Below are 21,990 nucleotides of genomic sequence, written 5' to 3'. Positions count from 1 at the left end.
AGAAAACCTTTGTACACTCAGGTTCACATTGTATCAACAGGTTAAGTCACCACCTGCAATGCCGGCTTCCCATGTGAATGCCTGTTCAAGTCCTTGGGCCCCTGCCTTCTGCTGTGCGAGACCCAGAGGGAGTTTTAGGCTCCCAGCTTCAGTGTGGTCCATTCCTAGCTTTGAAACCTTCTGAGGAAGGAACCAATGGATGGAAGACCTCTCTCTCTGTTCCTGTAACTCTGCCTTTCAATTGAATAAATAAAAAATTTTTAAAAAGATTTTTAAAAATTAAAAAAAAATCCTTTTTTTTAAAAAAAGTATATTTATGTGCACAGGAATTTAAACAAGAATTGGAGTATACCCTGAAGATGAATGTTACCCTGCAACTAGAATCCCAGTCATCTTTCCAGACTGCTAAATGCTCATCTGTCTTTTTTGTTTTGTTTTATTTTGTTTGATTTATTTATTTATATTGGAAAGTCAGGTATACAGAGGATAACAGACAAAGAGGAAGATCTTAAATGCACTGATTCACTCTCCAAGTGGCTGCAACAGCCGGAGCTGAGCTGATCTGAAGCCAGGAGCCCGGAGCTTCTTTTGAGCCTCCAACGGAGGTGTAGAGTCCCAAGGCTTTGAGCCATCCTCGACTGCTTTTCCCAGGCCACAAGTAGGGAGCTGGATGGGAAGCAGGGCTGCCAGCGCCCATATGGGATTCCAGCGCGTGCAAAGCAAGGACTTCAGCTGCTAGGCTACCACGCACGCCAGGCCCATCTGTCTTGTTTTTAACAGCCACATAGTCTCTTACATGAGGCATGTGCCATGATTTATTCAGTTTTTATCTTTTATAGATGTGGTGGAGAGGAGCTAACATAAAAATCGTAGTGTTTGGAATTTTAGAAATCTTTCAGGAGTTTCCTTATTAGGAAAGACTGCTGTAGAGGGCTGGTCAAGTGCCTCTTCATTTATTCGTCTCCGCCCCACCCAGATAAATCAAGTGTTTATATTTAAACCATGGCAAGACAGTCTGCAAGCTATAGGCTGAAGATTACTATAGCACAAAGACTGTTCCTACTGACTATTCTTTAATAACTCAGTTATTCAAATAATAGATTTCAGAAGCATTTAAAATCACCAATTATCAGCAGCGTTTTAAGTTGTACAACTTAGCAACTGTAGTACTAGCATTGTTGTCGTTGAACACTAATAACTTAAAACATGACATCCAACTTAAAAATGAACTTTTTACATTTCAAATCTTGTTAGCAAACTTTTGCTGAATAATAAAAATAGATTTTCATTCTTTTTTTATTTTCTTCCCCAAAGGACTCGTGAGTTTTTTCTTAAACCTAAATATTGCTCCAGTCTTGTGTGAGTGGTTGTATTGATGTTTAAAGGATGCATTCTTGGAACCTCAAATAATCCGCTTGAACCCTGTGATTCAAGGCTTATGATGCTCTCACATGGACATATGATGTGGAAGGTGGGGTAATATCTGTGTTCCGGGAACCCAGAGACTCACTGGTCTGTCCGGCTTTGATATTATGTGAATTTTTAACAAGGTTTTTTTTTTTTTTTATGTTTGCTGTTTGAAAAGTAGATCACACAGGGCCCGGCGGCGTGGCCTAGCGGCTAAAAGTCCTCGCCTTGAAAGCCCCGGGATCCCATATGGGCGCCGGTTCTAGTCCCGGCAGCTCCACTTCCCATCCAGCTCCCTGCTTGTGGCCTGGGAAAGCAGGAGAGGACGGCCCAATGCCTTGGGACCCTGCACCCGTGTGGGAGACCCGGAAGAGGTTCCGGGTTCCCGGCATCGGATTGGCGCGCACCGGCCCGTTGCGGCTCACTTGGGGAGTGAAACATCGGATGGAAGATCTTCCTCTCTGTCTCTCCTCCTCTCTGTATATCCGGCTTTCCAATAACAATAAAATCTTAAAAAAAAAAAAAGAAAAGAAAAGTAGATCACACAAAGAGAGCTTCGTTTACTGGTTAATCCTCCAATTGGGCTTGGCCAGGCATAAGCCCAGATGATGAACTCAGTCCCATTTTGCCTGTGGGTAGCAAGGGCCCAGGTGCTTGAGCTATCACTTGATGCCCACCCCCACCCAAGGAAGTACCTTAGCAGGAAAGTAGATCAGAAGTGGAGCAGTGCCCAGCACGATGGCCTAGTGGATAAATCCTCACCTTGCATGCACTGGGATCCCATATGAATGCCGGTTTGTATTCTGGCTGCTCCACTTCGCATCCATCTCCCTGCTTGTTGCCTGGGGTGGGAAAGCAGTCAAGGACAGCTCAAAGCCTTAGGACCATGCACCTGCGTGGGAGACATGGAAGAGGTTCCTGGCTCCTGACTTCAGATCAGCTCAGCTCCGACCATTGTGGTCGTTTGGGGAGTTAATCAGTGGATGGAAGATCTTTCTCTCTGACCTCTTCTCTGTAAATTTGACTTTCCAATAAAAAAAATAAATCTTGGGCCCGGCGGCGAGGCCTAGCGGCTAAAGTCCTCGCCTTGAAAGCCCCGGGATCCCATATGGGCGCCGGTTCTAATCCTGGCAGCTCCACTTCCCATCCAGCTCCCTGCTTGTGGCCTGGGAAAGCAGTTGAGGACGGCCCAAGGCTTTGGGACACTGCATCCGTGTGGGAGACCTGGAAGAGGTTCCTGGTTTCCGGCATCGGATCGGCGCGCACTGGCCCGTTGTGGCTCACTTGGGGAGTGTATCTGACTGTAATAAAAAAATGAATAAATCTTAAAAATAAATAAATAAATAAATCTTTGGGGAAAAAAGTGGAGCAAGACTGGAGTCATGCACTCCAATTTATATATACTTTCTAGTGGAGGCTTAACCACAAGACCTATCCCTTTTTACCATTATTTTCTTAATTTGAACAATTTGCATTTCAAAAATGGGATTTCAATATAGCACCATTTCGAAAAAATTTTTAAGGTGTATAGCAGCCGGTTCTGTGTATAAACTAAAATTGAAATGTCAATGAAGTAGTCACAGGATGTGGTGAAGAACTTGCATTTTGTAACATATTTGTTACTCAATACTATGTCAATTAATTCCATAATGTTGTAAATTGTTGTTGATGTTATATTTTAATTGATCGGGATGATACTCTGCCAGCTCTGCTTTCAGACCAGAGATGGTCTCCCCAAGAAACCATTGAATTTATCTGGAAAATAAGATGCTGGACTCTATGCTTGCAATGAAAGAATCTTGACTGAATTTGAACTGTAATACTGCAACAAGGTGGAGGAATCCACCATGGGGGGAGGGTATGGGGAGGGGTTGGGGGAATCCCAGAGCCTATGAGACAGTGTCACATAATGCAATGTAATCGGGCCCGGCGGCGTGGCCTAGCGGCCAGAAGTCCTCGCCCTGAAAGCCCCAGGATCCCATATGGGCGCCGGTTCTAGTCCCGGCAGCTCCACTTCCCATCCAGCTCCCTGCTTGTGGCCTGGGAAAGCAGTTGAGGATGGCCCAAAGCCTTGGGACCCTGCACCCGTGTGGGAGACCCGGAAGAGGTTCCAGATCCCGGCATCGGATTGTCGCGTACCGGCCCGTTGTGGCTCACTTGGGGAGTGAAACATTGGATGGAAGATCTTCCTCTCTGTCTTTCCTCCTCTCTGTATATCCGGCTTTCCAATAATAATAAAATCTTTAAAAAAAAATAATGCGATGTAATCAATAAATCAATAAAAAAAATAGTGATAAAAAAAGATTTAGTTATTTTTAGGGCCTGGTGGCATGGCCTATCAGCTAAAAGTTCTCGCCTTGAATGCGCCAGGATCCCATATGAGCACTGGTTCTAATCCCGGCAGTCCCACTTCCCATCCAGCTCCCTGCTTGTGGCCTGGGAAAGCAGGCGAGGATGGCCCAAAGCCTTAGGACCCTGCACCTGCATAGGAGACCTGAAGAAGCTTCTGGCTCCTGGCATCTGATTGGCTCAGCCCCAGGCATTTCAGCCACTTGGGGAGGGAACCATTGGACGGAAGATCTTCCTCTCTGTCTCTCTTCCTCTCTGTATATTTGACTTTCCAATAAAAATAAATAAATCTTTAAAAAAAAACACAACACGTCTCATGTGGCCCTCAGTGGCATTGGATATGTGTGTGTGTTCCCATTTTAGAGACTAGAAGGTAACAAGAGCTTTCACTTGTGGAGTGCTCACTGATGAAGTCACTTGTCCATGACTGTGATGCCAACATGCTGTACCTCTACCTACCAGGCCCTCCATTGCCGTGCTGGATCCATCACCATCATCTCTGCCCTGACTTGACCCTTGAGGCTGCCTACACACCTCTTGCTGAGCTCTGAGTCAGCATGTGGTGTGTGACTGGCATGGGTCCCTGTCTTGGGCTGCTGAGGGAGAGCTAGGAGGAGCCTTTTGTAGTGGTGTGTCTCTCTGTTCACAGCCTCTGCAGGTGGGGACTGCCTTCCCTACTCAGTGTGGGGCACCCATCCAGTAGCTTTAAGCCAACATTTCAAATACATCTCCCAAACCTGTCCTCCTGTCTTCTCACCCCAGTCTTGGTTGTGAGTGTCTGGTCTGAGGCAAGGGCTACAGCCCTGCTTCTGCCGTAAGCCAGCTCCAGCTTCTCCTTGGTGGGTGGGAGAAATGCTCCAGGTTAAGGGCTTGCAGACCCCTGTGTTCAGGAGGAGAGGCCAGGGCCAGGGTGAAGGGTCTGGGGATGGGTCTTGTTGGGCTCCACGAGTTCATGGTCTGTGTTAAGTCACCACTGGTGGCTGCTACAGGATGCCTCCTGCTACTTGTAGCCTCTCAAAGATGGTGGTGTGGTGACAGCTCATCAGCCAGAGAGGCCTCCAAGGCTTCCTCCTGCTCCTTTCGTAGCCCTGAGTGGAAGGTGCCTGGGGCTGTAGCAGTTGCTTGAGCAAGACTTTCTGTGGTGGCTTTGTGCTCCCTAGGCCACTGTCTAGGTCTTCTTTGCCTATGAATTCTTGGTTGTCTGGGACAGGTGGGCTACCTTCTTCATTCCAGGACTTATCCTATCTCTGTCATGCTCCTCTATGATACAAACATAGAACTATTAATTTTTTTAAAGATTTATTTATTTTATTACAAAGTCAGATATACAGAGAGGAGGAGAGAGAGAGGAAGATCTTCCGTCCGATGATTCACTCCCCAAGTGAGCCGCAACGGGCCGGTGCGCGCCGATCCGAAGCCGGGAACCTGGAGCCAGGAACCTCTTCCATGTCTCCCACGCGGGTGCAGGGTCCCAAGGCTTTGGGCCGTCCTCGACTGCTTTCCCAGGCCACAAGCAGGGAGCTGGATGGGAAGTGGAGCTGCCAGGATTAGAACCGGCGCCCATATGGGATCTCGGCGTGTTCAAGGTGAGGACTTTTAGCCGCTAGGCCACGCTGCCGGGCCCAGAACTATTAATTTTTAAAATTTATTTATTTTTATTGGAAAGGCAGATATACAGAGAGGAGGAGAGACAGATCTTCTGTCCAATGGTTTACTCCCCAAGCAGCCTCAACAGTTGGAGCTGAGCCAAGCTGAAGCCAGAATCCAGGAGCTTTTTCCAGGTCTCCCACGCGGGTGCAGGGTCTCAAGGTTTTGGCCCATTCTTGACTGCTTTCCCAGGCTACAAGCAGGCAGCTGGAGGGAAGCGGTGCCACCGGGATTAAAACCGCACCCATATGGGATTCCGGTACATTCAAAACGAGGACTTTAGCCACTAGGCTATCATATCAGGCCCAGAACTATTAATATTTTATGTTCACAGTTTGTGAAGCTAGTACTGTAAGTGGCTGTTTGGCGACCTGTCCCTGCCCCTTCCACTGTTTTCTGATGGGTTTGCTTTGAGGACAATTAGGCTTGTAGGTGAGGTAGGTGAGACATCTGAGTGACTGTGGCATAGCATGAATGCGTATTCTGTTGAAAAGTAGGCTACTGAGACTTTTTTCCTCTTTCTTCTCTCTGTTTTTACTATTTAAGCAATAGTCATGAACATTCTTGCCCATATGGTTTTTGCTCATCTGCAATGATTTCGTAGCACAACCCCTGGATCAAAAGGCATATTTAAGGCATCTTAATCATCAGATGTGTTGTACCAATTTACATTCCTCTCACTCCCTCTCCCCCCCGACAAAAGTTCATTGGAAATATATTTTGTTCAAAAACTATGGATAGGGCCCCACATGATGGCTCAATTGGCTAATCCTCCCCTTGCAAGTGTCGAGATCCCATAAGTACCAGTTCAGTTCATGTCCCAGCTGTTCCACTTCTCATCCACTCCTGGCTTTGGATCAACTCAACTCCAACCACTGCAGCCATTTGGGGAGTGAGCCAGTGGACTGAAGATCTTCCTCTCTGTATATCTGCCTTTCCAATAAAAATAAGTCTTTAAAAAAAAAAAACTATGGATAGATTTCAGAATTCTTGTATTCAAATAAGCTTTTATTTTTTCCTTTAAAAAATACAGCCATTCATTTAAAATAACCGTTCATATTCCAAAGTGACACAGAGAGGGAAAGATGGGGTGGGGTTCACTTCCCCCAAAAGCCCGTGACAGGTGGGACTGAGCCAGTCCAGAGCCAAGAGCTCAAGCTGCGTCTCCCATATGGGTGGAGGTGACCCAAGTGTGTGGGCCATCATTGCTGCCTCCCAGGCACATAGGCAGGAGGTGCAATGGGAAGCAGGGAGCCAGGACTCGGACCAAGTTCACTGGTATGGGAAGCAAGAATCCTAATTGGTGTCTTAATCTACTTTACCCCAATGCTTACCACTAATTCCATTTTTTTTTCTTGAACTTTTTGAAGTATTTTCATATACCACAATACCTAATTCTTAAGCATTCTGTAGCGCTTAGCCTTTTAATTGATATTTCATAGTAAGCACACCTTTTTTCTATATAAATTTACTTAGGAAAATGCCACAATCTTCTTTTAAGTAACTTCTTTATGCTTCCTCCACCCTCCTACCCAGCCACTCAGTGGGAGATAATGATGGCTTTAAAGAGGACTTTGAAATTTTATTTTAACCTTGTTGGAAGGGCAGAGATGAACAGGACTTGAGCCCAAGCACTCCCGTATGGAATTCAGATAAGCAGCTGCTTAAGTGCTACACCAAATGGCTGCCCCTGGATTCATCACTCAGTGGCTATCTTGTCCCCAGAGAGTAGGTGGTTTTATTCCTCCAGAAGTCCAGGAAGGTTGGACACGAGGACTTTACAGCACCTCTGTGTCCTGGCTGAGGAGACACGCTCCTGTCTGACCTTGGGAAGTTGGGAGGTGTCTGGGCAATGTCAGCTTGAAAGTAGATCTGGAGCACAGGGGCATGAGTTCTCAGTCGAGGATCCATCCGTTCTTGTCAGTCTGCTTTTTGTTTTTTGTTTAAGATTTATTTTACTTTTATTAAAAAGACAGATATACAGAGAGGAGGAGAGACAGAGAGGAAGATCTTCCGTCCAATGGTTCCCTCCCCAAGTGGCTGAAATGCCTGGGGCTGAGCCAATCAGACGCCAGGAGCCAGAAGCTTCTTCAGGTCTCCCAGGCAGGTGCAGGGTCCCAAGGCTTTGGGCCATCTTCGACTGCTTTCCCAGGCCACAAGCAGGGAGCTGGATGGGAAGTGGGACTGCCAGGATTAGAACCAGTGCTCATATGGGATCCTGGCGCATGTAAGGCAAGGACTTTAGCTGCTATGTTAGGCTACCGCACCAGGCCCTTGCCAGTCTGATTTTAAAAGTTTCCTTGTCCCCCAGAGCCTGGGCACTCCTTGCCAAGGTTCTTAGTGATGCCAGTGGAGAAGTGGAGACCAGACTTGGTGGGATAGTGTTTCAGAGAGGATTTTGGAGCCTAGGCTGCCTCCCTTTGCTATCTTCTGTCTGGGGCAGACCCATGGCACTCTGGGTTGGTTCCTATCCTTGCTAATTTCTCTAGAAGCAGTTCCAGGCTACTGACTTCTTCCTCTTGTTCCCAACAATATTTTAGGAATTGTGCACTCAGGACAATGCTAAACACTATGGATTTCTTTTGGCACCGCAAGCACGCCTTTTCTTTTTGGGGTGGGGGGGAACATTTGTTTAACTTTATTACCAAGGGTATTATAGACGATACAGATAAACAGCCAGATGGAAGAGATGCAGGGGGTGGGTATGGAAGGAGGTACAATGCTCCCATGCCCTCCCCAGGGAAGCACGCCTTTTCTTATGCATATGGATATTTACATATTTGGAGACCTGGCACGATAGCCTAGTAGCTAAATCCTCGCCTTGCATCCCCCGGGATCCCATATGACTGCTGATTTGTATCCTGGCTGCTGTACTTCCCATCCAGCTCCCTGCTTGTGGCCTGGAAAAGCAGAAGGGGATGGTCCAAGGCCTTGGGACCTTGCACCTGCGTGGGAGACCCGGAAGTAACTCCTGGCTTCGGATGGCTCAGCCCCAGCCATTAAGGCCACTTAGGGGGTGAACCAGTGGACAGAAGATCTTTCTCTCTGCTTATCATTATCTGCCTTTCCAATTTAAAAAAATCTGGAAAAAAAAGATTTACATATTTAAAAAAAAAGTTAGAGAGAGAAAGGGAAAGACAGAGAACAAGAGATCTTCCACTGCTGGCTCACTCCCCAAGTAGCTCAATGGCCAAGTTGAAACCAGGATCTTGGAACTCCATCTGGGTCTCCCACATGAGTGGCAGGGATAGAAGTGCTTGAGCCATCTTCTTTCTTTTCAGGCACTTAATTAAAAGGGAGCTGATTGGAAGTGGAGCGCCTGGGACTCTGACCCACACTCTCACAGGATGCTAATGTCTATCACAGGTGACAAGGCTGGCTCCCAGCAGACACCTCTTCATCAACTTTGTGATTCGGAATCCCACAGTGGGCGGATGCTGCAGCTCAGTAGGTGAAGCTATCACTTGGGCTGCCTGCATTCCAGATCAGAGTGCTGGTTCAAGTTCTAGATACCCCAGGTTTCACCGTCAGCTTCTCGCTGATGTCCCTAGGAGGCAATGGATGATGGTCTAAGTAGGTCCCTGCCACCCACATGGGAGATCAGGATGAAGGTTCTGACACCTGGCTTCAGCCTGGCCCAGCCCTGGCTGTTACTGGTATTTCGGTAGTAAACCAGTGTTTAGACTTGGAGATCCCAGCAGGGTGTGGAGGTGAGAACAAGGTTTAGGTCTTTGTTTTCCCGTCTTGAGGTCTGAAGCGTTGTCCTATGTGCTCATCGGCTCACCCCTGAAACAGCTTGACACAAGCCCATTCATGCCTCCAGACTTGGTCCTGATGGGTGGCCTCGTGGAGCCCACAGGTAATTTTGCCTCACTGGGGTTGTGAGAAGGCAGAACAGAAGAGGGATGAGTGAGGATGAGACTTGGTTTGGGATCAGTTTCAGTTTGGAGCAGTGACACACACGAGGTGCCAGGAAGTGTGTGGAAGGCAGCTGTACTGGCCTGCCCCCTAGCCCCGCCGTTTACCAGCCCCTCGGTGACTCACAGAGAAAACTAGTCCTGTTCCTGCAGCTGCCCCAGCAAGTTTCCCTGGAAAGGTCAGCTCATCTAAGAGCTCTCCATTCCCTCTCTTTCCCCCAGGAAACTGCAGGGCACATGCTTTCCCGCTCTAGTGCTCGGTGTATCAGGGAAAGCGTGCCCTGGGGCTCAGTGTAAAACACAGCTCTTGGGAGCTGGGAAAAGAGGCCAGGACCTGGAGTGAGGGCCAAGGCTCCTGTTACAAGGACCAGGCCATGCCCGGCTGTGCCACCCTGCCTTGCTCAGCCTTCCCCAGTACCTTGGGATGTGGCTGTTGCCATCCTTGTCTCCCAGATGAGGACACCAGCTTCCCTCTGATCACACACTCTGCCCAGTTTTATACAGTGGATAGGGAGGCATGATATGGATTTGAGCCCAAATCTTTCAGACTCCAAACCCCATATTCTTCATTCCTTGGCCTGCCCTCAGGGCCTGTTGCCCAGTCCTTGTGTAGTACACATCCAAGCTGCTTCTGGAAGCCACTAAAGCCCTGACACCCCTTGAGTCCCTAGCCATTCCTTAAGAAACAGCAGGAGCCATCCTGCAGGGTTTTCTGGTGAGGATCCGCACAGAAAGCCACTCGGCTGAGGCTCTCTGGCAGAGTGGGCTTTGGAAGCTTGCCCCTGCCTACCTGGACTCATGCCATACCTGCCTGCCCCACCCCAAGGCGAGGTGGGTCTGAGCAGGTCCTGATGCCCCAGCATGTGCAAGCTGAGAGGGGAGGGCCCACACCACTGCAGTGGAGACCTTGGCAGTCAGCACTGCCCTCCTGGGGGTTATTTTTGGGTGACTGGAAACTCTCAGAGTTTGGGGGACTGAGACTTCTGAGTGCTAGAGAAGTCGATAGTCCCTGCTGTGGAACCTGGAAGGAGAGGATAAGAGCGCACTCAGAGCCTGGCATCGCAGGAAGTCACTGAGAGGGCTCTGTCCTGCTGGCACCCGCTGTTGAGGGCTGTGGTGGAAGTGGGCAGAGTGATGAATTTTTTATCTGTTGGAATAGCTAATATAGTCATGCTTTGTATTGAGGAAAGTGTACAAAAAAGAAACAAACCTAACCCTCGTCCTCATCCCCAAGGACTGGATTCTCTACCCCTAAGCTCAGTTTTGGTGTCACCTTCCAGGGTCATTTCGCATGTACTGTAAAACCAGGATTTAGGGGTAGAACTGCCACTTACACTGACATCCCATAATGGTGCCAGTTCATATCCCAGCTACTCCATTTCCGATCCAGCTCTTTGCAAATGACCTGGGGAAAACAGCAGGAGATTGGTACCCTGCCACCCACATGGAAGACCCATATGAAACTTTTGACTTCTTGCTTTGGCCTGCTCATCTGGGGAATGAATCAGAGGATGGAAGATAAGGCCTCTTCCTCCCTCTTTCCCTTCCTGCAATTTTTGGAATAAAAAAAAAATAATCTTTTAAGAAATGAAAAGAAAAACCACTGGGAATATCAGGGAGGGTGTTGTGTTGCAGCCACCTCTTGGATTGCCCATATCCCATGTGGAGTGCAGGTTCAAAAGTGTCAGATTCAGCTCCCTGGTAATGCTCCTGGGAAGGCAGCAAATGACAGCTCAAACACTTGAGTTCCTGTCACCCACGTGAATGACCCAGATGAAGGGTGTGGCTTCGGCCAATGAGTGAACCATCAAGTGGAAGATAATCTCTTTCTCACTTTTTTCCCCTGCCTCTCTGTCACTCTGCCATTCTCAAATAAATCTTTAAAAGAATAGGAATGTTAGCATATTTGTACAAAATCTGAGTTGAGATTTGGGTGTCTGGCCTGCTCCTCTCTATGTCCTCTTCTCAATGCCACACTGTAGGGTCCTAGGAGTGAAGACTTTGGCATATGGATTGGGTGGTCGCACAGGAATTCATAACCTATAGACAAATGAAGGCCACAAGCTGCTGGCAGGTAACCTGGGTGGAGCAGTTAAGAAGACAGGCTGGAAGACTGGCAGCTGCCAGCTCAGTCTTTGAGACGCTTCATTTGTTCTCTGTCTTTGCTCGGTGCAGAGTCATGGGCGCTGCGTGTGCTTCTGCGTCCAGCTTGTTTGGTTTTGCTTCGCAGCATCCCTGTGTAATTTTCTAACTGTGCTGTAAGTATCACTTTGCACACACAGCAGGATAAGTAACTCCCCAGAGTGAGTTCCCCATAGCTTATTTAAGTTCTGCGGTGTATTTAAGATAATTTCACTTTTGGTGCTTCCAGCCTCGGGGCAAGGCAAGATTCCTCAAAGCCGTGCGCTAGAAATAACGGGCCTGGCCTGCCTCCTGGGGGATCCTGCAGCCCCTGGGAGGCTCAGGAGCCAAATGGGGCCTGGATCCCCACTCTGCCTTCCTCCCGCGTGGCCCAGGACTCCACAACGGGCTGTTGTCAAGGAGGCAGGGCAGGTTTCTAAGCAATCTTGTCTTTGTCACAGACACATTCCAGGCTTTCCACAGAGGCTCCTGCCTGTGTAAGCTCCTGGGCCCCCAGGACCAGGCCTGGGCTCTGCGGAGCTGACGGCAGCTCATCCTGGGTCTTTTTTTCTTTAATATATATTTATTTTGAATTTTGAATTATGTGGTACGATTTCGTATAGGCTGGGATTCCTCCCCAAACTCCCACCCCCCGACAGATTTTCCCCATCTTACTACAACGGTGTAGTCCTTCATAAGGAATCATAATTCTATCAGTCTCTTATTTAAGTGTACCCCAACACTGTTGGTACAGTGTCAGACAGTCCAGCATCCCATTGTCTACACATGTCCAACAGTTTCATTGGGAATCCATCTTTTGTCTGGAAGCAGGGATGCATGTTCCATTATACCCCCACATCTGTATATGATAGACCCCAGTACTCCATCACTATACGTTTCCATAATTGAGAAGGCATGAAATTGAGAAGCCATCCTGGTTCTTTTTAAGCCTCTCTTCCGCTCCATTCACTAATTTCTTCCCAAAGATGGCCAATGTCTTTGCTTCCTCAACCTCGGTTTTACTTGGTTTTGAGCTTCATTCAACAGAAGCAAAACTGAAGGGGACCAGAAGATCCAGACTATGTCTCCCTGAAATAAGCCTCTGTGACATAAAGGGGAGAGGGAGAGAGAGAAAGAGAGAGAGAGAATAATGTGAAAGGCAGTTATTGAGAGAAGAGACACAGAGAGGAGAGAGAGAGCTTTCACCTGCTAGTTCACTCCCTAAGTGGCTAGAACAACTGAGCCAATCTGGGACCAGAAGCCAGGAGTTCCTGATCTCCCATGTGGCTGCAGGGGCCAAGGACCGGAGCCATCCTCCACTGCTTTCCCAGACTGTTAGCAGGGAGCTGGATGGAAAGTGGAGTAGGCAGTATCCATATGGGATGCTGGTGTCGCAGTCAGAGAATTAGATTACTGTACCACAGCACCAGCCCCAATAAATATTTTTGCACCAAAGACCAGTAATAAGCAGCAAATGGGGGAAGAGCCCTCTGTCTCCTCCCCTCCTCCCAACACTTTCTGCATAGACAGGACATGAATTCTTTGCCAGAGACACCTCTTATCAGCTCCCAGGCAGTTTTGAGAGACTATTTGGCAGCCTCAGTCTCGCTCTCTGAGTTTACTCCCTGTATTACTCTCCCATAGTTCCTCGTCTCTGGAAGCCCGAACTGACTCCCTTTGTCTTGTCACGTCTCTAAAATTGATTTGGCATGGCTGGAGATGCTACATGAGGCAGCGCTCTAAACCATTGCTTGGAGTTAGCTGTCAGGGAGGGGGCTCCCCTGTGTGACGTTCACTACCCAACTCAACAAATTCACTTGCTAACCTGTCTGGGCTGGGGTCTGTCCTATCTGTCAAGGAGGAGGAGGAGGAGAGCATCTGGGTCCTCCCCAGCATTGCATCTGTCCTCTTTGGTGTTAGTGGGTTCAGCCTTTCAGCAGTTCAGCCTTACATAGCTGATACATTATGGGAATATGTCATAGTGTTTGTTTCTGTTCTATCCTGATGGACTTCTGGATTGTTGCCAGGTTTTAGCTATTATGAATGTTACTGCTGTGAACGTTAAAACTTAAGCCTTTGGGAGAATCCATTTCTTTTTAGTGGGGAGAGGGAGGGTAGCAGAGCAGTTCCATCTACTAGTTCACTCCCCAGTCACCCACATTGACTAGGGCTGCATCGGGGCCAAAGTTGGGAGCCAGGGATTCAGTCCAGATCCCCACGTGGGTGACGGGGACCCAACCACTTGAGCCACCACCTACGGTCTCACAAGGTCTGCTAGAGCAGGAAGTTAGAATCAGGAGCACAGCTGGTAGTGAAGCCTAGGTGCTCTAATACAGGACATGCATGTCTTAACTGTTAGGTGCACTCCTGGCAGATATCATCCTATTGGGTTTGTCTGTCCGAGTGGAATTACTGAGTGCTGGGAAATACATGTATCTGGCTTCAGTACACTTGCCAAACGGTTTTCCAAAGTGATTGTGTTAATCCCACATTAGACTTTATTGGTAAAATGCACACATCAAATTTACCATTTTACCATTTAAATAATCAGGATGAAATATATTCAGAGCTATACAACCCATATTATTGCCCATCTTCCGCATTCTTTCATAATCCTAAACTTTGTGCCGCCAAACAGTAACTCCCCCTTTCCCTTTCTCTGCCCCTGATACCTACTGTTTGTTTTTGTTTATTTTCAACAACTTGAAAGGCAGATAAAAATTTTTCCTCTACTGGTTCACTCCCAAATGCTTGCATCAGCCAGGATTTCACATGTGGGTGGCAGGAGCCCAAGTATTTCAGCCATCACCAACTGCCTCCCAGGAGACATTCTGATCCTCCCTGGATTAGAAACTGAGCAAGCAGGACTTGAACCAGTACTCCAGTATGCAATGCCCGCATCCCAAGCTGTGTCTTGCTGCTCCACCACACCTACCATATGTTGCCTTTTTTTTTTCCTCATAAATCTGGCTACTGTAGGTTCTTTATATCAGCACAATCTCAATATTTTCCCTTTTGTGACTGATTTGCTTCACTTAGCACAGTGATTTAAAGGTTCATCCATGTTGTAGCAAGTCAGAATCTTTTCCCTTTAAAAGACTGGAAAATATGCCCATGTGTATGTGCCACATTGAGTCTATCCCAGGTCCCAGCTTCTCCGCACCCTGGCCAAGCATTGTTACTTTCCTTTAACTAACAGCCTTCCTAGTGGGTATGAAGTGTTAGCGCTTTGTGATTTTTGCTTCTGAATTCCCTAAAGATAAGTGGTGTTGCACATTTCTTAGAAGATTGATTTCTCTGAAAGGTAGAGTGATACAGAGGAAAAAAGAGAAGTAGATCTTCTGTCGTTGGATCACTCCTCAAATGACTGCAGTGGCCAGGAGCTTGAACTCCATCCAGGTCTTCCACATAGCTGGCAGGCACCCAAGCATTTGATCTTCCAGGCACATTAGCAGGTAGCTGGATGAGAAGTGGAGCAGCCAGGACTAGAACCCACATCATGATGCTGGCCCCGCAGATGTGTCATGTTCATGTTGACCATTGTAGACCACCTTCGAATAAAGTTTAAAAAATGAGCCTCAGCTGTTTTCCTGTCATATTTTAAGAAAGGATTTCAATCAAAATAAGAGTAATCCGCGGCTGAAGGACAGCCTTCTGAACAAGGCCAACTTGGAGAGTCCCAGCTAACACCTATGTAGCTGGGGACAGTCCTCCCGAGGCCCTTGGTGTGCTGCAGTCTGGCAACCCCGTGAGCTCTGGGCCAGAGCCTGGTCCTCTCAGAGCCCAGGGCCTGGCCCTCACAGGTCCCCCAGGTTCAGGCTTTGGCCACAAAGAAGGGCGGTAAGAAAACAGGTGGTCAATACACTCTTGTGTGTGTCTTCGAACCTGAAAAGCAAGTGATGCCCACATGGTAGGGAGTATTAGACACCTAACCTAACTGCTCCCCCACCCCCCGTCTCTAGCCTGCTGAGCAGGAGTTACTGACTCAGGGTAATTGTGGAAAGGGTAGCGAAGGAGCAGGACCAAGAGGAAGCCTGATGAACAGAAATAAGCAGAGCTTGTCCAGGGAATCTGGTGGACACGTGTGCCAGTACGGCCTTCAGAAAACCACCTGCTTCCAGCTGGGATCTTGAGTCAGCCCTGTGTCGCTTGTGGCCACCCCCTTGGTCACAATGCCCAATCCAAGCAGGACACTGATGTCAGGTCTTGCTTCCCCTGTGGTAGCTTCCAGAAACCCCTCCTTCCTAATACTGCCTTTCTCTTTCCCCCATAGTAGGTGTTGCAGGCTGCCCTGGGCAGGAGTTGGCCCCACTCAGCACTGGAAACAACTTCACTGGGCAGAATGGAGGCACAATTCAGGTAAAACATCACATCCATCTGTGAGACAAAAGATACCTTTCTCTCCCAGGCATGTCTGGCAACCACTGGACAGTAGTGGTTTGTTGCATGGAGCCCTGGCCATGGAGCTACCTTAGCCTTTTGGAGGAAGAGGTAGTGCTAGTTGCTACTGTAGTGCAGTAGGGGTGCCAGAGAGTCAGGCCAGGGGGCAGAGAGCTATCTTGACAGAATCTGGAATCCTGACCCTGGGATTCCATCTCTCCCTGTCTGTGCTCTCCTTCTCCTACATCTTGCACACTGGCTCTCACCAATCCCACCAGTCTCTTGGAAGAAGAGCCTAAGACCCTTGCTCACAATTCTCTGCTTTTTTTTCCACTTAATTTTTTTTTAAAGATTTATTTATTTTATTACAAAGGCCGGATATACAAAGAGGAGGAGAGACAGAGAGGAAGATCTTCTGTCCGATGATTCACTCCCCAAGTGAGTGCAGCGGCCGGTTCTGTGCCGATCCGAAGCCGGGAACCAGGAACCTCCTTTGAGTCTCCCATGCGGGTGCAGGGTCCCGAAGCATTGAGCCGTCCTCAGCTGCTTCCCAGGCCACAAGCAGGGAGCTGGATGGGAAGTGGAGCTTCCGGGATTAGAACCAGTGCCCATATGGGATCCCGGCACGTTCAAGGTGACGACTTTAGCCACTAGGCCACGCCGCCGGACCCTCCACTTAATTTTTGAATAGCAAATTTAGTCACATGGTTCAGAAATCAAAATGATACAAAATTATGCGATAAGGGACTGAGGGACTGGTGTTTAGGCAGGGTAGGTTAACTTGCCACCTGCGACACTGGCATCCCATACAAGCATCTGTTTGAGTCCTGGTTGTTTCACTTCCCATCATCTCCCTGCTGATGCACCTGGAAAGGCAGTAGAAGGTGACCTGGATACTTGAGCCCCTGCAATCCACATGGGAGACCAGAATGGAGCTCCTGGATCCTGGTTTCAACCAGCACAGTCCCTGCCATTATGGTTATTTGGGGAGTGAACCAGCAAATGGAAGATAGTTTTCTGTCTCCCCTTCTCTAACTCTACCTTTCATATAAATTAATTTTTTGAAGTTATGCAACAAAACATTTCCCATTATCTTTGTCTCCCTAGGGTTCTCTCCATCCCTTCAAGAGAAGACACTTAACAATGTTGGCCAGTATCTTTCCTTCTAGAGTATATGAGTGTGTGTGTATGTTTTTCTTTATATGTTTTGTGTACACATATGCAAAAACATACTGTTCTCAAGTCCATGCTTTGGTTTCCTGTAATTTGAGAATGAAGAATGATGGGCAAACAAGTGCACTCCCCAAATGTTGACAGTGGTTGGGGGTGCTCTGAGCCCAGGCTGAACCTGGTCTCCCACATGGGTGGCCCAACTTGTGCCTCCACGTTCTGAAATCTGCAGAGTGTTCCACAGGAACAGTGTGCTGGCGGGGGGCCATCTGTTGGTCCCCTGTATTTGTGGACATGGAGATTATTTCGTTGTGCAGCAGCCCCAAGAGGCTCTGTCCTCACCCTCATCTCTGTGAGTGACGGGAGGCTGTCTTTTCTCCTTGCAGGAAAGGAAGGCCTCGAAGCTCTCAGCATCCAAGCGCATCTTACAAAGACGCAAGAGAGAGTGGGTGGTTCCGCCCATCTCTGTCTCTGAGAATGGCAAGGGTCCCTACCCCCAGAGGCTGAATCAGGTACCACTGCATCTCCTCTGAGTGTCGCTGGAGGCCGGGTTGTGGTATCTTGTCGCCAAAGGCTTCTTCCCTCTAACTCTCTGCCTTCTTGGAGATGTGGTTGTCACCTCCTCAGCTGCCATCTCCTTTTGCTTTTAGCTCAAGTCTAATAAGGACAGAGGTACCCGGATTTTCTACAGCATTACAGGACCTGGGGCAGACAGCCCCCCTGAAGGCGTCTTCACCATAGAGAAGGAGACGGGTTGGCTGCTGCTGAACAAGCCCCTAGACCGCGAGAAGGTTGCCAAGTACGAGGCAAGTGGCCTTCGGCTTTTATCATTAAGCATCCACTCCGGCCCAGCAGGGAGGGAGGGTGGCCACTGGCTCACCATACACCTCCCATACCCGCAGCTCTTCGGCCATGCTGTGTCAGAGAATGGAGCCTCAGTGGAGGAGCCCATGAACATCTCCATCATTGTGACCGACCAGAATGACCACAAGCCCAAGTTCACCCTGGACGTCTTCCGAGGGAGTGTCTTGGAAGGGGTTTTGCCTGGTAAGAGGGCTGGGAGGACCTGCTTATGAGTTTTTTGGGCCCAGACCTACTTTCAGTCAACTTCTGGAATCATCTGGCAGTCAGCCCAGACTTTTTTTTTTTTTGAAAGGCGAAGTCACAGAGGAGAGACCAAAGAATATTATATATACACTGATTCACTCCTCAAATGGCCACAATGGCTGGAGCTAGACCAACCAGGAGTCCAGAGCTTCCTTCGGGTCTCCCATGTGGGTGCAAGGTTCCAAACAGTTGATCCATCCCCGGCTGCTTTCCCAAGTGCACCAGCAGAGAGCTGGATGAGAAATAGAGCAGCCAAGACTCAAACTGGCGCCCATATAATTTGCATGTGTTGCAGACAGACACTAAATATACTGTGTCACAACACAGCAGCAGCCCAGGCTTAAATTCCCACTTCAGTTGGCCTCCTCATCTGTGCAGCATATTATCTGGGATGCTTTAAAAAGCTAGCTTCCTCCACTTCATGCCAATATTCCTGAATAAGAGTGATTTAGGGACAGAACTCTGGAACCTCTGTATTTGAAAAGTTTCCAGAAGCTTCAGGTGGTCATCCATGCCCGTGAACCACTGTCTTTAATGCTACAAAGACCTGAATTGGAATGTTGATTTTGTCTCTACTGGCTGTGACTCTAGATAGACTTTTGACATCTGAGCTTCAGCCCTCGCATCTAAAAATGGGTTTAATTTCAGCGTGGAAGAATTATGTGGACCGGCATTTGGTCCATCTCCTATCAGAGTGCCTGGGTTCAAGTCTCTACTCTGCTTGTGATCTAGTTCCCTGCTGTGTGTGCACCCTAGAAGGCAGCAGGAGATGGCTAAGGTTTTGGGTCCCTGCCACCAACATGGGTGACCTAAGTGGAGTTACAGGCTCTGGGTTTTGGCCTGGCCTCAGCTGCTGGGAACATTTGGAGAGTGAACCAATAGATACAAGATCTCTGTCTCTATTTTTATATCCCTTTGTCTTTCAAATGCATAGAAAGAATTGTGAAGATCAAAGATACCATGTGCATGGTCTCATGTACCTCAAAGCATCTGTCATCACCTTCTATGAATGACAGCTATGAGAAAAGCTGCGGAGGCTTGTGTGTGTGTGTGTATGTGTGTGTGTGTGAGAGAGAGAGAGAGAAATAGAGAGAGAAGTAGAGAACTAGAGAGAGAAAGCGCACTTGGCTATGGGAGAGCAAACATACAGGGGCCCACAGAAGTCCAGGGAAGCGGGATCATATTAATGACCTCAAAGGCAAGTGCTGGAGAAAGAGGGAGGGTTCTTCTCTTCCCTGCTGGAGTTGTGGAGAATTACAGAGGGATGTGAGCTGGTCCACTGCCCCTAACAGAAGTCCCCAAAATGAAGACCGCTCAAATGAGATGAAGCCTTTTCCCTGCTCTTCCTTGTGATTCAGGATGTGTGGAGGTCGCCATTCTGGCTGTGAACAAGCTGGGATGGGACTTCACAGTGGGGGCGAACTGGATGCTTTCTGTCTTGTGGCCCTGCTGTCCTGTGTCGGCGGGGTTGCCTCTGCAAGGAGGAAAGCAGTGGGAGGGAGGGAACAGCCCCTACTTGTGATCCCACTTTCCCTGCAGTTATGTGCCTGTCTGTCCACCAGAATTGGTTCTTAGGGCCAGAGTACTCTACAGGGGGCCTAAAAGGACACTTTGTTTTTAAGAAGGGGGAGGCTGTGAACATGTGCTTGCCGTAGTCCCCATCCTAGCCATAGTCCCCATCACATGCTGGTCAGGGCCAAGGAGTCCCCACAGGTATGTCAGGCTGAGGCTGAAGCTGGGGGAGAAAGGTGCCCACTTGTCCTTCTCTTCCCCAGGTACTTCTGTAATGCAGGTGACGGCCACCGACGAGGACGATGCCGTCAACACCTACAATGGGGTGGTTGCATATTCCATCCACAGCCAAGAGCCCAAGGAACCCCATGACCTCATGTTCACTGTCCACCGCAGCACAGGCACCATCAGTGTCATCTCCAGCGGCCTGGACCGAGAGGTGAGGGCCCAGGCTGGGAGAGGGTAACTCCAGTCCCTGTTCCTGAAGGCCAAGGTGGAGCCTTGGGGCCCTCCAGCGACTGGGAACAGTGGCTACAACATTCCCAGGCCCACAGCCTACCGCTCCAGAAGGCTGGTGGCCTGCTGCCAGGAATCTCATTAGCTCTCCTGCTAGGCCAAGCAAGCAGCTGAAAAAATGCAGACTTTTGATATTTTGTGGAGGTTTTCTCATTTCCTCTTAGCATGGCTCACTTCATGTGCATATCGCCTAGATTTGTCCCTTGAGTGCCACAAAGCAGAATTGACTGCATAGATACTGGAGTCTCCTCCTGTTTCCTAATGAATATGTTTGCTAATAGATTGCTCACAGCTCCCACGCCAAAGCAACTGAGCAGGGAGGGGCCAGGCCCAGGCTACCTCAGAAGCACTAATTGACCCTGCAGGTCACCCCTGTCCCCCAACTTCTATTCCACTTTCTTCTGCAGAGGGTGAGGGGGTGAGTCGGGGTCAGGGAAGCATCTCCAAGGCTGTGCCTCATCAAGCCTGAAGTCACTGTGCATCTGTCGCCTGTGCTCTTTCTCCCCTAGAAAGTCCCCGAGTACACACTGACCATCCAGGCCACGGACATGGACGGGGACGGCTCCACCACCACAGCAGTGGCCATAGTGGAGATTCTCGATGCCAATGACAATGCCCCTGTGTTCGACCCCCAGAAGGTAATGCCTTAGCCCCCTGCCCTTGGGCAGCCCATCTCACCTCTCTGTGTCCTGTGTCTGTGAATCAGCGGTGCTCATCATGCCCCACTGTGCTGTCCTGGGTTTTAAATGAAGTCCTCTCAGGCCAAGCTGTTAAGGTGATGCCTGGGAAATAAGGGCTGGAGATGAAAATCTTTATGAATCTGAAAGCTCCTCCCTTGCCCAGGCCCTGTGCCTACCTAAGTGATCCCTCCCTTCTGTCTTTAAATAGCTTGGGTTGCTGAGTATTATCGAATCCCAAGGAAAAGTTTGTTCTCAGGGTGGATGTCTGACCTAGTGGTTCAGAGGCCAGCATCCCACGTCGGAGCCCAGGTCAGGTCCCACTCAGTCCCAGATTCCAGCATCCTGCCAGTACAAACCCTAAAAGGTGATGGCTCAAGTAGTTGGGTCCCTGTCACACGTGTGGGATGCCTGGATTGAGTTCTTGGGCTCTTGGCTTCCATGTGACCCCCCGCCTTTGCTCTCTACCTGTGAGGGGGAAAAAAAAAAGGAAAAGGATAAAAACTGATTCTGAGCAAAGGTGGTTTCTCAGTCTCTGCTAGCTGTCACAAAACCTCCCCAAAAGTTTCTGGTCAGCCCCACCACCCGTCTCTGTACCTGCCCTTCTGGACTCCTTGAGTGGCTGCACTGGCCTGGAGCTTGGGAACCCAGACAAGTGAGTTTTCTGGGGATGGGAGAGCAGACCCCAGGTTAGCATCTTCACAGCTGTGTTGCTGATACCTAGAACACTGTGGCACCTACTACAGAGATTACTGGTCCAGGAAATGGCAGAGGGCACGGGGCCACCTCAGAGTCAAGCAGAGGTTTCAAGGCTGGCAGGGATTGGGGCAATCTCTCGGGCTGCCAGCCACTCTCACTGTGCTGTGCTTTCCACACTGACAGTACGAGGCCCGGGTGCCAGAGAACGCCGTGGGTCACAAGGTACAGAGGCTCACAGTGACTGATCTGGATGTACCCAACTCGACGGCCTGGCGCGCTGCCTACCACATTGTGGGAGGTGACGATGGGGGCCATTTCACCATCACCACCCACCCTGAGAGCAACCAGGGCATCTTGACAACCAGGAAGGTGAGTCCACCCAGCCACCGTGGAAGCATCCAGCTTTTCAGTCTCCTGGTTGAGGGGCACCATCTGCCTACAGCCACTCAGCCTGGTGCATTCATCTAAGGCTGCACCAGGTGGCCTTG

At 49.1% G+C, this 21,990-nt stretch overlaps 1 protein-coding gene across 1 annotated transcript in view; it reads left to right on the top strand.

Annotated features, from left to right (window-relative positions):
- CDH3 (cadherin 3) overlaps window positions 1-21,990 on the top strand; it is a 97,776-nt gene that overhangs the window by 63,498 nt on the left and 12,288 nt on the right. The window contains exons 4-10 of the mRNA XM_058675043.1: window positions 15,718-15,800; window positions 17,378-17,503; window positions 17,642-17,797; window positions 17,894-18,038; window positions 19,874-20,049; window positions 20,636-20,764; window positions 21,686-21,871. Coding sequence (XP_058531026.1) covers window positions 15,718-15,800; window positions 17,378-17,503; window positions 17,642-17,797; window positions 17,894-18,038; window positions 19,874-20,049; window positions 20,636-20,764; window positions 21,686-21,871 — 1,001 coding nt within the window. The remainder of the gene's footprint in view (window positions 1-15,717; window positions 15,801-17,377; window positions 17,504-17,641; window positions 17,798-17,893; window positions 18,039-19,873; window positions 20,050-20,635; window positions 20,765-21,685; window positions 21,872-21,990) is intronic.

The sequence above is a fragment of the Ochotona princeps genome, chromosome 16 (assembly GCF_030435755.1).
Source record: "Ochotona princeps isolate mOchPri1 chromosome 16, mOchPri1.hap1, whole genome shotgun sequence".
Lineage (NCBI taxonomy): Eukaryota > Metazoa > Chordata > Mammalia > Lagomorpha > Ochotonidae > Ochotona > Ochotona princeps.
Note: the sequence above shows the minus strand (reverse complement) of the source record. Positions and strands in the feature narration are given on the sequence as shown.